Source organism: Typopeltis vanoorti, chromosome 20 (genome assembly GCF_054136105.1).
Source record: "Typopeltis vanoorti isolate ZY-2024b chromosome 20, IOZ_Tvanoo_1.0, whole genome shotgun sequence".
Lineage (NCBI taxonomy): Eukaryota > Metazoa > Arthropoda > Arachnida > Uropygi > Thelyphonidae > Typopeltis > Typopeltis vanoorti.
The window spans coordinates 37,065,960-37,081,640 of NC_143568.1; the positions used below are offsets into that span (position 1 = coordinate 37,065,960).

Sequence of the window (15,681 nt, forward strand, 5' to 3'; positions counted from 1 at the left end):
TTCATTGTTTGAGATGATTAGCCATAGTTCGGTCGATCTCGGACTTGCATATATATTATTCAAGATAGTAGGAATACCTTGAGTGGAAGAGCAAATCTAGCTCTACAGAATGATGTATTAATTTTTTCTTATGGTCTGAATTCTATGAGGCGATAGCATTCAGTCCACACGGATCGTGGAACTACAGAAGTTAATGACGTACCATCTAGTTTTGTAGTGATTTGGATGTAACGGGTTTTATGTACGAAGTTAGTGACTAAATCTTGATCAATGATGCCTCCGAGTTATTTAAAAGAGAGGAGATGCCAAATCACTGCTTACCTTTTTAATCCATTCAGTTTATAATAATAAAAAAAGCATCTAAAATGAAATGACCACAATTTGAAGAAAGTCCATTGGAGGTTTCGATGTATTCACTGACTAGAATCAAGTTCCGGTCTCTGAAGCAGACAAATGGTTTTCGTTCCCAGAAGAAACTCGAACTTTTAATCTCTTACCTCGGACCAATCGACCTTGGAACACACATACAAAAAAAAAAAAAAATACTGGTTCGGATTAGTCAACTTGATTTTCGTCTCCGTACGCAGCAGAAATACACTCCATTGCAGCGATGCTGAAAAGTGAGAGTGGCTACCTACCGATTACCTCAAGTTTTACATAGAATACTTTAAGATATGAAGAAACTTCTTTTATAATGAAAAGTAAAAGAGACCTTTTATAAAAATTTTATAAAATATAATATTTTATAAAAATTGAGACGGTCTGAGATCATCAAGCTAAAGAAAAGTATCAGGAAGGTCAAATGCAGTGTGTAAAATTTCCAGTGAAGTAGACGTAAGTAAAACATCTTTGGCGCGAGGCCTGCAAGAATGTTGCTCGTTTCGTTTTTTAAGTTGAAATATTTATGGACATCTAGAAGGCACGATCGTGTCAGCCAACTGCCAAATGTGGACTTGCAGTTGCTATGGTAACATTACGTCACACTCGTCATCAAACGAAACCTATATACAGGTAACCCTCGTATAACGCGGATGTTAGGTTCCACAAAAATGCCACGTTATATAAATCGCGTAATGCGAGACTCAGATCACATAGAAAAAGTAGGGTTAGGTTCCGAAATCGTTTTTTTTTTTTTTTTAAGATTATATAAACAATGACATACCAACAAAAATATATCTTTATTTAATTCAGGTAATTCATGTAAGTTAAGAAAACTATGAAACAAATACATAGTATAAAATTATAAATTGTGCGTCAACTTCATTGCACATAATGCATAAATGTTTTAGACAAAATAAAATAGTGCATATTTTAATCGTCATCACTCTCTTCAAAACTAACATTTCGTAGATGTTCTTTATTTACGAGTGGCCGGAGGTCATCATCACTTGAAATCTCTTGGATTTCAAGTGATGATTTCATTTCTATAATTCTCATTGCATACTTCGGCTGGTTTAGTTATCAAGAAGTCAGTAATAAGACCTTGCTTACCACTATGCTGCAATTTTTTATTAAGTTCATAACATGGAGCTAAACAAATATCCAATCGTCTCGTGAATTTCATGGAGCGCTCCATTCAGGGATCATTATCCGTAAAATAACTTTCTTGCCAAGTCCAATCCTTCTGCGAATTTCTTTAAACTGAATTCTTTAACGGATTCATCACAATCAGAATCTCCGACAGAACTTTCCCCGCCATTTGGTTCGACGTCATCTATCAATTGTACCAGTCCCTCCTCATTGAAATCTGTTTCCCCATCAATCAATTCACTATCGAAGAGATTGAACCACTTATGAAGAAGTTCGCGAAGGTTGAGTCTCATGTGCTGATCGAAACCTAATGTATCTTCAGTCTTGTTCAATTGTTACCTTTGGCAGTTTACAGTGGGTGGGTTTATCCCTATTAACAAACGCGTGTACCGCAAAAGCGCTCCAAATGGCCATTACTATAAAAAGATTTTTTTTTATATAAAAAAAAGCATTACATATTGTATGTAACTCAGCAGAAAATAAAGTGCTCAGCTCGAGATGAACACATACTTATGATTTTTAATGCACTTTCCTGACAGAAACGAGGACAATTTTCAACAATAAACACTTTATACGGTTGACGTACATGAGTACTAAAGGGTGTTTCATCATCATCAAATTCCTGCCATGTACCCTCAAGGGGTGTACAGGATATGATAGTACTACACGAAAGGGTGTTTCCCCTAATAGAAATTCGCTACTTATAACTACGTGTGCGATACGGGCAGACGCAAATTTAACGAAGATAAAATTTGATTCTTAAGTCACGCGGTAAAAATAAAAAATAAAATAAAAAAATAAAATAAAATAAAGGGTTAGTACAATTTGTAGACCGTGTTTTTTTTTTTTTTAAACCATGTTGTATAAGTACAGCGTTGAACAAGGGTTATAACGCGCTTTTTTTTTTTCGATATAACGCGCGTTATATCGAAACCGCGTTGTATGGAGATTTTGAAATGCTCACTGTACATTGCGGATATTTCATTTATAGATTAATTTTTATACGCATTCAAATTTCTCTTCCTAAAGAGGAATTACACACCGAAAGAGAACTCGGCAATGTTTCATAAGCCGCCACATCTGATAATTCAAAATAGTGTGAAATGGGAAACGCGTATACGGAGCATTTGTCTCATTTCTACAATCCAACTATGCAATCAACTAGGTTGGATGTCTGTCTGTACGTTGTTGTGACCGACTGGATCCTGCATGCGCGCCACGAGTGCAATTGAATAAAAACATCTCGTGTAAGTTTCGATACATAGGAGAAGGGAGGGATGTTGGCAACTGAGAATCATTCTTCACAGGAGATGAAGCTACGACTAATGTCCTTCTCGAAATATCAATAGAAAACGCTCTTCAAATGTTAACGTGATCGCTCGTGTTCGGATATGCCAAGAACAGAAACCTTACAGCGATCCGCGAAATACGAATTGTAACTTTGAGTTTTCGTATTTCTGTGATTCTTTTAATGCTGAACAACCAGTGTATTTATTTTTCTATCCATGACGAAGCTTTTCTGTGCAATTTCGCGCATTTCTCTTCCTTACATCGCAATCACCACCAGCTGAATAAATCCAACGAAGGGCTAACAGGGCATTCATCGAAAGCATTCCCCCCCCCCCACACACACACACTTGTCTTCGTTCAGGGCGGAGGAAAAGATTAAAAATAAATAAGACGACGTCAGTCGCTTGTGGTGATGTTTCCAACTGTGTCTCTTTCCCGCGCCTCGTGCAACAGCGCAGCCCACTGTTTCAGGCATCGAATTGCACTGCCCCTTGGTAACGGATTCTTGCCGACGAGCTCTTCGTCACACATCCAAACTTTCCCGCTAGATAGCGCTGGCTTCCTTCACGTGCGTCGACTGATAACTCGAAGAGCAGTACAGCCGTCAATTCCCCCTTTAAAGGCGGGAGTGCGCGGCAGTTGGGATGATATTGATTACCTCGATGCGTAGTGCTAAAAGAGAGACGGTCCCCGATGTGTGGGAGGATCAGCTGTGAGGATGTCGTTCTCGAACAAGGAAAACCTCGCTATTTCGTCTGCAACTTCCGGAAGACTGGTGCGTCGAAAATTCATCGTTCACACGGCACTGCGGTGTTGGCTTGATCGGAGCGGATATTCGTCAGGGGGAAGTGAAAAGCGCACGTGAAAACCTTTTGTTTGCGTGAATCCGTGTTTCTCGGAATGAAGGTTCGCACGGAATACTCTTGACGATCGGTGGATGCCAAAGGTCATGACAGTGCTCAACCCTCGATGTGTTAGCGACCACTGACGGTGCACGGAAAGAATCCGTAAGCAAAACTTCGGTGAAGATTAGATTCAGTGCACGTCGTTTACGGTAGTGAACTTCACAAAAGCTGCGACCACCTTCGAGCTGAGAATCGTGCCAAGATGGAGGAAGAGTCGGTGCTGCCGAGGAATTTCAGTACGAGTGTCCTCCGGATCAAAAAACAGAGGGCGACCTTTTGGGAGCGACTGATGGGAGCAGATTCAAGACGGGATCTAACAGGGTAGGATAAATTTCTTACAATTTAAAAAAAGAAAAAAAAGATTTCTTCCGCTAGCGATATTACGGGCCGCACGTGGTGGTGCTAATTATTCCTCTCGCCTCTCCTCAGTTGCAGCCCAGGAATGCTAACGAAGGGAACTACATTAAAATCTCATTTCCACATCGCCCTCTCTCCCTCCACCGATTCTCTTCTGCTGCTTAGTTAATGTTTCTGCATTTTTTATTTAAATAACCTTGAAGGTCACGTGCTTGCGGGTAAATTGAGATAACAACATTTTGTAGCCCAGACGCCTTTTCCAATGTTCTCTCCAATTATTCTGGCTGCTCAGATGGTGTATCGCAACGTTATGTGTGCAGCAGTTGTTTGTTCGTTCGTTCTCCAGACAGCACAGCACAGCTGCGCATCTTATCGGTCTACAAATAAACGTCCAAAGGTTAAAAGTATTTGACGATAAAAAAAAAAGACAAAACAACTTACTGAAATTCCCACCGCCACATATTGCTATCTTGCAATTCTAGGCAGAAAAAAAAAAAAAAAAAATTCACCCTAAGTAATGGCACGCAAAATGTTAAGTAATCCTATATCGATGGTGGAAATCCCTATTTTTAGCTGTTGTACGTTAAGAAAACTCGTTATGCTGCATACTTTGGCTTCTGATGCTGCAGTAGAAGGACTCAAAGGTTCAGCTGCAATCGGTGACCAGCGCACCTCTTCCTAAGCCTATTTTCAGCCACTTCCAGAGTTAGTCCGTTTGGCGCAGGTTTAATGCTATAACTTGGCAAAATCGACTGTGAAGCACGCAGGTGTGTGTGTACATATACACACCGTTTAAAATTGGGAAACATCTCTCATCTAGCACGCTGTAGGAATGTACTCGGATCCTTCGATGGTGAGGGGGGAAATAAATTTAGGACTAAACAGCTCCATCTACTTAAGGAGCAAAAAGACATGAATCCATTTCTTTTTTTTTTTTAAAAAACCTGGAATTTATGTAAGATTTTAAAAGGAATGATTTCTTTATCATGTGGTGGTATTTGATTAATAACGACGCTACATGTTTCATCAAATGTGTTGTCATTTATTAGAAGAATTGCTTTGTGTAGTAAAAAAAAAAAAAAAACAATAACTTCATAGCAAAAATTGTAATCGGCATTTAGACCACATTGCTGTGTTAGTAATTCTTGAAGTGATAAGCAACGTGTGTGTGTGCTAAGAAAATAAGCATCCGTTTTTTTATCATAAAGTTAATAATGTTCCGACATCTGACCACTCAAACAATTTTTGTGTCATCGCTACAATTCTTGTTGTTGAATACACCAATAAATGTTTGATTAACCGAGTGGAACATCCTTTTTCCAGCCGATAAAGTGTGGATTCACATCCCTGCTGTGAGCCTGGATGTAAATGATATTTATCCCCCAGTGTGAGATTTCTGTCACGTTTATTGGAGGCCTGAAATAGCCTGGAAAAAGATCCATCGTTCGATCACTACACTAATGAATAGATTAACTTCAATCCACTCGCCGTACTAAACGTACAACAGGTTAACAACCTTTTGTGGGTGATGAAAATATATATAAACAAAAATCATAGGGTGCGGTCGACAGTCGAGTCCCTTGAGTTTGTTTTACGGACCTTACGACATATATTTTCCTAGCAAACCGCTCTTTTTCTGTATAGTTAAAAGCTAATTATTTCATTTTAATATTTAAAAAAAATTTAGCAAATAACCAATACATATTACACCTGTGCAATCATAAATTTATTAGCACCCTGATGGCTAATTGTTGGGCCTTTAGGATTCCGGATGTAAATTATCCCCCAAGGATAAAAAAGGTTACCGACCCCATCATTGACAACTGCTCTTGTTTTCACGCACAAAGTCTTTTCTGGATTGTTTTTGTCGATTATTCGCGTACAAAATTCAGAATTATTAACTTTCATTAAAAGAATTTTTTGTTCTTCTGATATCACCTATGCTGTTACCTAGCAACAAGATGTTAATGATGATTTAAATGACTCGAAATTCCAAGCACTCCTGATAAACAATCGTGACATTCAGAGCAGAATGTGTCATTCTTCGCTAATAATCTCCAAGTTCTAAGAATACGTCACAATAGGTAGTCTAAAAAGGCTGTCAAGACGTATCTAACGAAATCCCTGTTTTCTGAGAGTTGGTGGGAAAAAACTTTACTGGAAAAGTGAAATAAACCAAGGAATGGAATTAGGGATTAGTCTGCATTTAACAAACAGCATAGCGAAATAACTGTGCTTCTCTGTGTAAGGGGAGAGGCTTACGTGTTGGAGTTAAGACCAAGGGATTTACATTAGTCGCAGACATCTTTCAAAGGTAGTATTTGTCAGTAAGGATAAAGACTAAGAAAGACGATGTTCTTGGAAATAAGTAGGTGGGATGTGTGCTGTCGCTCTTACAGAATCGCTAGCAAGGAAATGCTCATAGAAAACTGCTTCGTATTGTTTTTAAGATGCTGTAGAAGAGACGGATTTCTGTTTCTATTCCTTGGAAGCGGTTTGATGCAAAAGAACTACTGACTGCTGTAAAAGGCAACGAGCTCCAGGCTTTCTTTCTGCCATATCGTGAACTTGCCAAAAGTAGCTCAACATTACGTCATCGGCCACTTGTGACACACGCAGTCTTTTATTGCATGCAGTAATATTTTCTTTGCAATCTAGATTGGTTCAAATATTCGGGTTAATTACTTAAATATGTTTTTGAATTATTAGCAAATATAAAGCGCCTCTTAATGAACTTCTTGGAAAACAGTCGTAAAATGCGCGCAATAGGCTGTCCATAAACGAAGTTCTGGTTTTACACTCTCCTACTAAATTGCAAAATATCCTTTCTTTGTATTTTTGCATATATTTTCATCTTCTGTTGCAGCAAGGAAATGTCACGCGTTATTCCCACGCGTAGAGAATTTACAACTTCGCTTTTACCATCAATACTTCGTCAAGGTCTTAAAACGCAATAAAAGTAACGCGACTAGATTGAGTTCAGACGTTGAAGAATTAAATGATGAACACACAACGCATTAAGTGGGGAAATGTTATGATTTTTAATGCGATATTATTGCTGACTACAAACTCGAGAATATTGTTTATGACACGCGAAATGCCTGTTTGTGGCAGCTCCCAGCTTCGTAAACGACCAAAACCAGATTCAACCAGAACCAGTGCTTCCGTCACGTCCGTCTATGTATTTGTCCTTGGAGTGGATGACTGCTGGTTTTTCATGGTTACTAATCCCATGCTAGAAATTAATGTGTTTGTGACTCTTTCTAAAGTACTGTTGATAACTAGAATGGCGATAATTCTCTGCTTCAGATTGCAAAGGCTTGCAATTTGAAACTGCAGCTGTTTTTTTTTTTTTTTTTCTCAACTGAAATGATAGAATTAATACGGCTCTTTGCAGATGAAGAAAGACTACTTTAGTTCGGCAATTTCTTTGATTGAAATCTGCAAAGAATTGTTCCTGCTGCACGGAAATATCACAGTTGCTTGAAAAATTCATTTGCCGGTTTCGGCTGTCAAAGACTGCAACCACTTACGTGCCAAATCCATCTGCAAGAGACTGCTTCAAACAAAGACGTGTGTTCTTTTCAATAGAAAATGTATACGAAGAAAAAAAAAATAGCGATAGTTAATAATTTCAAAAAAGAGTAAAGCCCCTGTTTTGATATGGACCCGACAATAGTTTCCAATTATCGAATTCGAAATAGTTTGAGCAGCTAAAAATGTAAACATTTTTAGCTGCTCATCGCAAATTTTTCCGGTTACACCATTCCTATCACGTGACACTCCTGTAATATCTGACGGTGTGAAGAGTTTTTGGCATCGTTGGGATGCTGCAGACTATTTATGCATCATTCCATCGGACAGGAGTCCTTCGCTCCTCGTACATTCATTTAAGTGGTTTTGTATTTTTATCGCGAACCATATGGAACTCCTTTTTCTAGCTTGGCGAAATGCCTGACTGCGCCTTCACCGCTTTGAGCATACGTCATTCTCAAGGACTGGGAAAGATCTACTCGAAATTGTGCTAAGAAGGGCAATAATCGCCGCATATTTGTGGAATAATTGCCAAGAAGAAGAATGACTTAACAGAAATGGCGTGGGATTTGGTGTGGAAAGAAGCAATCCACTTCAAGTTAAAGTTTTAAGGAGATGCAAACAATGACGTAAAAACCTCAATTTAAACGACTTACAGATAAACAGAAGGGTAAAGTTCACATTAGAAATTACATTTGATCCATCCCTTAGTTTAAACAATGACATGATGAGATTTTCATCACTCGCATGGCGGATGAAAACTTTTGTCCCATTCGTTCTCGATACTTCGCGGCTGCGCATCATGAACTGCAAAATATTCTCAGCAATGGGAAGAGACAATCTTGTGTTGTGTGCATCAGCACCGCCATCTCACAACGCCAATTCTGCAATGCCCTCCAAAGGTGAAAGGTTACGTCTTCATTCCGTCTCTGTGATGTTTTTAACGAATGAGTTTTTGGCACTTCGTTAGCTACTCTATCAATAGACGTGATTTGCGCTCCGCAAAATTGTCTTCTTTGTGATGTAGACTAGCGGTGTGTAGATAAGTTTTACCGTAAGGAATGATGAGGGTTGACACTCCTGATCGAGGCCCATTTCCTTCCAAATGTTCGGTGAATGCGGGATCTCCACGTGCGGAAAATTCGTTTTCTTTAAATAACTCTCGTGAATAAAGAAAATGAACGCGTGGTCGTAAGAAAATGCTAATGCGCTCGGTGACAATGCGAAAGAAATATTAAGGCATTCTAAAAATACGCCCAAGCCATCTATCGACACACGCACATGAATACTCAGGTGTTGTTTTTCCACTGAAATTACACAGCGGATGAAATCAGCTTCTGGCTGCGTAATTTCTTTTGCCTTTGATGGACAAAATCCAGATATCGCCTTGGACAGATGCCCACAAAAAGAAAGTTCTCAGAATGGGTTGAATGAACTCCGACTCCGAAAAAGAGACTCGGTGCTTGCCTTGAGTAACTAACAAATGGTTTCAAAACACACACGGACTCGGGATGAACAACTGAGGGAGTCCATTGTAATTGGATATCGCTCCGTGACATGATTCCAATTAATGCAATTGCTTGTTCTCTCACACCAGAGCATAACAGGTATCCATTACAAATCCCATTTTCTTCACTTTCTTTTTATACTAGAGTTGTTTGTTTTTAGATGTATTTCTTACGTTGACGTAAGATCGCTAATGGAATTATCTCTACTTGTTTTTTTTTTTTTCTTTTTGCAGACACTGTGAGGATCTCATCGTCACCCCGTTTGCCCAAATCCTTGCCAGTCTGAAAAATGTCCGCAATAATTATATCTGTCTCACCAACGTTGCACCAAACAAGTACGTATGGGCGCCATAATGTAAGCCTATTTTTCATTTACGATTCTTTTTTTTTTTTTTTTGCTTTACTTTCATTTTTCTGAAGAACAAAATGAGATTATCAGATCTCCTTTTTTAATTCAGAATGTTTGATTTTCAAAGAAAATAAATAAATCTTTCTCAGTAGAATATAAGATATTGTATATCCTAAGGCACATCGAGAACAGAGCGAAATGAGTGTTCAAGTCAGGGCGTTTATGCTGTGTGTGTATGAGAGAGAGATGCTATCCAGACCCATCGTTTTTATTCTCATTTCTTTGGATCACGTGACTGCCTCAATAATTTCTTTGTGTTATTAGCTTCCCGGATTAAATCCCTTCTTCCTCGCCCCTTTCAAATGTCTATTAAGCGTTTTAGTTGCATTTTAATGAGCGAAGTACAAAAATGTTCTTTTGCTAAAAAAAAATAAGACTGTCTTGGCATTGCAGCTAATGACGTGCACTCACACAAGAGGTTAATTCGACTGTGCAACAATTTATCAGGTTGAAGCTCCACGAGTTCTTTCGTAATTGTGAGAAGCTGCACACCGATTAAGCAAAAGTTAGGGGGGATATTTTGGGATGAGGAATAAACCGTTGATTTTAAAATCCCCCATCCTTTCTATTTGTGTTTTTAGAGAGGGAATAGTAATTTTTCTTTTAGTACGTATAAATAAAAATAAATCAGGTGGAATATAAATAATCCACCTGATTTATTTTTTCTTTAAATAATCAAAATTTTAATCATTTGCTTTCAGGAGTTCCAGGAGGCCCTCCAATACTCCGACCTTTGCCACCACGCCATCAAAATCTTTTTCAGGTAATTATTAACAATTTTAATTACCGTTTGATTATATCACTGACATTACTTACCAATCTCATCTTTGCTGTCTAATAATTATATGATAATAATAAATATATAATTTATATTATTACTGATATGGTGTATTTATTTTATTATGTATAGTTAATATAATTCTTTAAATAATCTTAAAAGTATGACTTTTTATTCAAATTAATTTCTTGTACATGAAAAATATTAAGAAAATTTCTTTTATATTCCTTTAATTGTTTACCTTTCCGATATTCCACCATTACTCAATTTTCCTTTTATGTTCTAAGAGAAATATTGTTTTAAATATGATCACGTGATCGACTGTTAAACGCATTGCAGTCTACACATATCTTAATTTTGTGCCACTCCTACTGCCACGGCGCCTTATTAGTTTCTTTCTTGCTCCACAGATGGTATCATCCGTTTCGTGTGTTAAACTGAATCCGCCTTCTCAGTTTATATTCCACTAGCATCGTTAGGCTAGCACGTATTTCGTGTACTGTTACCTTTCTAATCGCTTGGAAGCCACGCAAATCATTGCGCTACACGATTGTTTGGGATCACGTGATATGCTTCTGTGATTTAACTGTGTTCTGATGAAGACACGTGTCTTGTTTGCATGCGTTCTTCCATATATTATGAAATTTAGAATTAAATTATGAGTATTGTAAGATTTGATTTAATATGGATTTGTTTTGAAGTAATAAACAGTACCTCTTTCAGATGATAAACAGCAACATTTATATGTGGTTCTCTTTAATTCATGAGTAAACTACTGAATTAATCTATTGTATGCCAGTCTGAAACCCTTAGCAACGAAACGCGCATGCTCAGTCCATTGAAACTTTTGTCGTTGAAAAACTACCAGCTTATATGCCACATACAAGAGTTTCAATTGACTGAGCATGCGTCTGAAACCCTTAGCAACGAAACGCGCATGCTCAGTCCATTGAAATTTTCGTCGTTGAAAAACTACCAGCTTATATGTCAAATACAAGAGTTTCAATTGACTGAGCATGCGCAATTCGTTGCTAAGGGTTTCAGACTGGCAATACAATAGATTAATTCAGTAATTTACGCATGAATTAAAGAGAACCAGGAAATCCAATATACCTTTTTTAGAATGCGCATTTTATAATATAGAAAAAAAATATATTTAAATGCATGAAAGAGGAGGGCGGAAGTATATAATTATTTCTTAACTTTTTTTCATTTCATTTTTCAGATGATGGGTTTTCCAAACTCGCTTCAGAAACTCTGGAAGAACTGGATTGGTGTCTGGATCAACTGGAGAATATTCACACCCATCGATCTGTGGGAGACATGGCTTCCAGCAAAGTGAGTTTCTTGCTTGTCTCATCTCACATTAAGGAAGGATTGTTTAGAAGTAAGTCCGCTCACTATGGACACTGACTGGAGTATGATTATACGTTCGTGGTTATGGGAGGGAGGGGGGAATAAGTAGCAAATGTCCGTTCGAGAAAACTGACATTGTCCAAAGTCAATGGGTGCACCTGCGTTTTACGAAAAACCGAAAAGATATTTAAGATGTTTGGCGTACATTTCCAAGAATTGTCCCAACACTGTAAACTGTTTGTTTAAATGAGGTTCGTTATCACGAAGGTCGTAAATTAACATCTCCGTTACACGAGTAGTCACGTCAACTTAAACCATTCGTGGCTCCATCATGTCTGTACCGAGGGTCAAAAACGGCACCACCCGGTAAGCCATAGGAAAAACTTAGGTATTCAAGTCTCGCAAACATTTAAGAAAGCTGTAGATATAACTTGGCCTCGAAGAGGGAAGGGGGGGCTGAGGAAAGGAATTTACAATGAAGTCCTCATCAGACGTACTTCTAAGAAGCAGCCATTTTTAATACCGCAATGCACGATGAATATTGTAATGGTTTATTTGGTTTCATTTTATTTTAAAACTAGATATGTGTAATACTAGTTAATGTGAGTTTTATTAACTTTTGTGTTCTATTTATTCTATAAAATTTACGAAAATAGTGTCGTGTAATTTGTTTTGTTTACTTTTCAGTTTAAGAGGATGCTGAATAAGGAGTTGAGTCACTTCTCAGAATCTAAATCAGGATGCCAAATATCGGAGTATATTTGCAGCACTTTCCTCGGTGAGTAGGAATTTCTATATGCTGGGGTTGGGGGGGAGACGGCGCAAAAAGGTCAACTCTTTATGAAGAAAATGCAACGTTGCGCATTGCGGTTCAGCCTCGCTTAGATTTGACATGTGCCAGTTTAATAAAAGATCTTTGTAGCACTAAGCTAACCCCCCCTCAAAAAAAACAAACAAATAATAATAATATAACTCATAAGCCCCTTAAGTCATCATTAACGAACAATTAAATTAACAATACCGCTGATTCTCTGGATTGTCTTCTATATGTGGTTGTCATAGCAACCGATATCGTGCAAATGTATGCCAGACGTTAATTTTACATTTTTTTTTTTTTCTTTCTTTTAGACAAACAGCAGGAACTGGATCTGCCATCTTTATGGGCAGAAGAGAGTCAAGCGCAAACGAATCGCACAAAACAAAAAGCAGGACAGGCGATGTCTCAGATCACGGGGGTGAAGAAACCCCTCTGCCATACCAACAGTCTAACGAAACTCCCCAAGTTCGGAGTGGAAACACCTCACGAAGAAGAGCTTTCAGACGTAAGCGTTTTATTCTCGACTTAACATCCCCGTTTCAAAGAATTTGTCATAAAAACTATATATATACACACTTCGGATATTCTTCACCCAAAATTTCCTATCGTATAACCTGTCCTCTAGAATAAATTTCAAAAAAATCACCTTCCTGATTCCAATCCCTACTTCGTTCTGATCTAGTTGTACGCAATATAACTGAAAATCATTAATACGAAAATCTTATTTTGTTTCCAAAATCTCATTTCTTCCGTCATCCCTCTCAGCGATATATCATCGGAGAGTGGGGGATATCACACTGATAAGAAAATAACATAAACGTATGTGAAGTTTCTGTAAACGTGAATTACACTTTTACACTCAACGTATCAAGATCGCCTGTTTGCTTACGACCAGGTAACGTAGGTTCTATAAACTTTTCTTATGTTCCAACCCGAGGGCGTCGCTACTACCGATAGCGAGGTTGAGGCGCTGCAAAATAATATGAACTTAGTTATGTAACCCTCGTAAGTGGATAGATGTGGAAATTGATACGATTTCAGCCTTCCTGGTTTCTACCTTTTCGCTACAGTAATACTGTAGCTTACCCACAGTATTATTGTACCGATGGTGAACACGAGATAAAGTTCCACCCCTCCTTTTTAGTTGGATCAAAGCTGCTCCTGATTTCATTACTCCTACTAATTTTTTACTAGAATGTTCTCGTAGAAGCTAAGTTAGAGAACACAAATCATCCTTTAAAAATTCAGAATCTCGCATAGATTCGTGACTGTGTGTGTGAACGGGGGGGGGGGGGAGAGCGAAATCTTACAGAAAAAAACAAGATTCATTCAGTTTTCATGCAAATCCAACCAACCTAGAGAGTGTGAGCCTGTTGTACATCTGCCTTTGCGATCAAAAATGTAACCTTTTGTTTGTTAGGCTACAGTAAGCAGATTTGTAGTCTCACACCGAGATACGAAAATCATCTACCACCTTAAAAAGGATTCGCAAACATCCACGCCTATAGTTGAGACTCGAAAACCACAGCAAGTTATCTGAAAATCAGTCATCACCTCGCCAACCATCAAACAGTTTAATAAGTTGTCAAAAGAATCAGCTAAAGACTAATTGAAACCACGTGATTTTAATTTTACTTCCCATTGAAAGGGACAAAATTAATTCTAGCAATGTTGTTGATTTTTCCGATGTCGGCGTACATTTTTTTCCCCTAGAAATAAATTACCAAATTTTTTTTGCATAAACTTTGTAATGAATTAAATCGATCCCCTCATCATCGATCCAATTCTAAATCCACATTTCGCGTTATTAAAATAATGCTGCATTTTCCAATTAAGCCGCCTGCCTTCGACAACATGCTAAAAAAACTACGACGTTAAACTTGGCAAGTAAATCTGCTCAGTGCCAACGGCAAGATATCAGTGAACAACATAGCCTGCAAGTACGAGCTGTGAAGAAATAGCCTTTCTTCCCGATCTAAAAAATCTGCAGGTTTTACCAACTTTTCCACAATAGCGAATCTACACTTCATTCTCATGAGGAGTATCTGATCGAGAAATACTTAATTTTTTTAAATACTTCTTTATTACTTGCTAATTTATTCAGTTTTCACGTATAACATTTATCACGCTTTTAAATTGATATAAATTTACAATTAAAATTAATTAGAAATTAAAAATCAGCTGTTGTCCCATGAATTTCGAACTCACGTGCATATCGGAGATATATTTTGCATACAAAAGAATCATATTTCCGTTTTTTTTTTTTCCCACTTGCAGTCGATAAAGAACTACGTATGATGTCTAATTTTGGATGTTTTTAACCTGAAAAATAGTCTTGCGTCCAGATTTAAGATTGACTGTAAAAATTATTAAAGATTTCCAGTTCGTACTTGCATTTTATAAAAAAAACTATTTATTTATATTTTTGTTTAGATGCTGGATAATTTGGACCAGTGGGGGATCGATATCTTCCAAGTAGGAGAGTTTTCTGGAGGAAGACCCCTCACTACAATCGTATACACCATTTTTAGGGTAAGTTTTTATTGATTATTTTTACAATGAAATTTATATTAGTTTCAAAATATTTGAAATCAAGAGAATTAACTCCTTCATATTACAAAATGCATGTTCATGCATTTTGTATGCTGTAGAAGCAAAACGAAATAAGCCTCTTTAGAATGCTTACAAATTCACTATCAGAGTTTATCAACAGCACTAATTCTTGTCTTCACTATAACTGGAGCGAAATATTTTGAACATAAACTGAGCTTGAAGTGTAAAATTATCTGATTTCCAACCTACAGATCAATGCGTTCACGTTATGATGGTGGTGCGATGCTGCTGCCATCTATCGTTCAAATATAACATTACAGGTACGCGATGTAAATGCAGTATATATTAAATAAATCGTGACAGCAATAACTACTTACGATGGAAAATGTTTAAGAAATTGAAAGACTAAATATAATAATAAAATGCATAAAATATTTTCTTTACCTAACAGACTTAGTTATTTTTTATGGGGTGGACTATTACTGGAGGGTGAGCTAAGTCGGCTCTCGCCAATTGTTTCGAGCAGATTTACATTTTTTTAATTTTAATTTTAATTTTAATGTTTAAAAATTTATATTAAATTACCCATTTAAAAATTTAAATGTACAGAATTTTAAATGATTGGTTGAAATTTGAAGATTTCT

At 37.4% G+C, this 15,681-nt stretch overlaps 1 protein-coding gene across 7 annotated transcripts in view; it reads left to right on the forward strand.

The window, feature by feature from the left end:
- Positions 1-15,681, forward strand: part of dnc (phosphodiesterase dunce) — a 188,445-nt gene that overhangs the window by 162,310 nt on the left and 10,454 nt on the right. For 5 of the 7 annotated variants that reach the window (XM_090410771.1, XM_090410774.1, XM_090410773.1 and 2 more), the window contains 6 exons: positions 9,358-9,459; positions 10,235-10,296; positions 11,537-11,649; positions 12,355-12,445; positions 12,796-12,989; positions 14,918-15,016. In XM_090410771.1, coding sequence (XP_090266897.1) covers positions 9,358-9,459; positions 10,235-10,296; positions 11,537-11,649; positions 12,355-12,445; positions 12,796-12,989; positions 14,918-15,016 — 661 coding nt within the window. Of the gene's footprint in view, positions 1-3,422; positions 4,047-8,292; positions 9,224-9,357; positions 9,460-10,234; positions 10,297-11,536; positions 11,650-12,354; positions 12,446-12,795; positions 12,990-14,917; positions 15,017-15,681 lie in introns of those variants that run through there. The other 2 variants (XM_090410775.1, XM_090410776.1) reach the window with 2 other exon arrangements.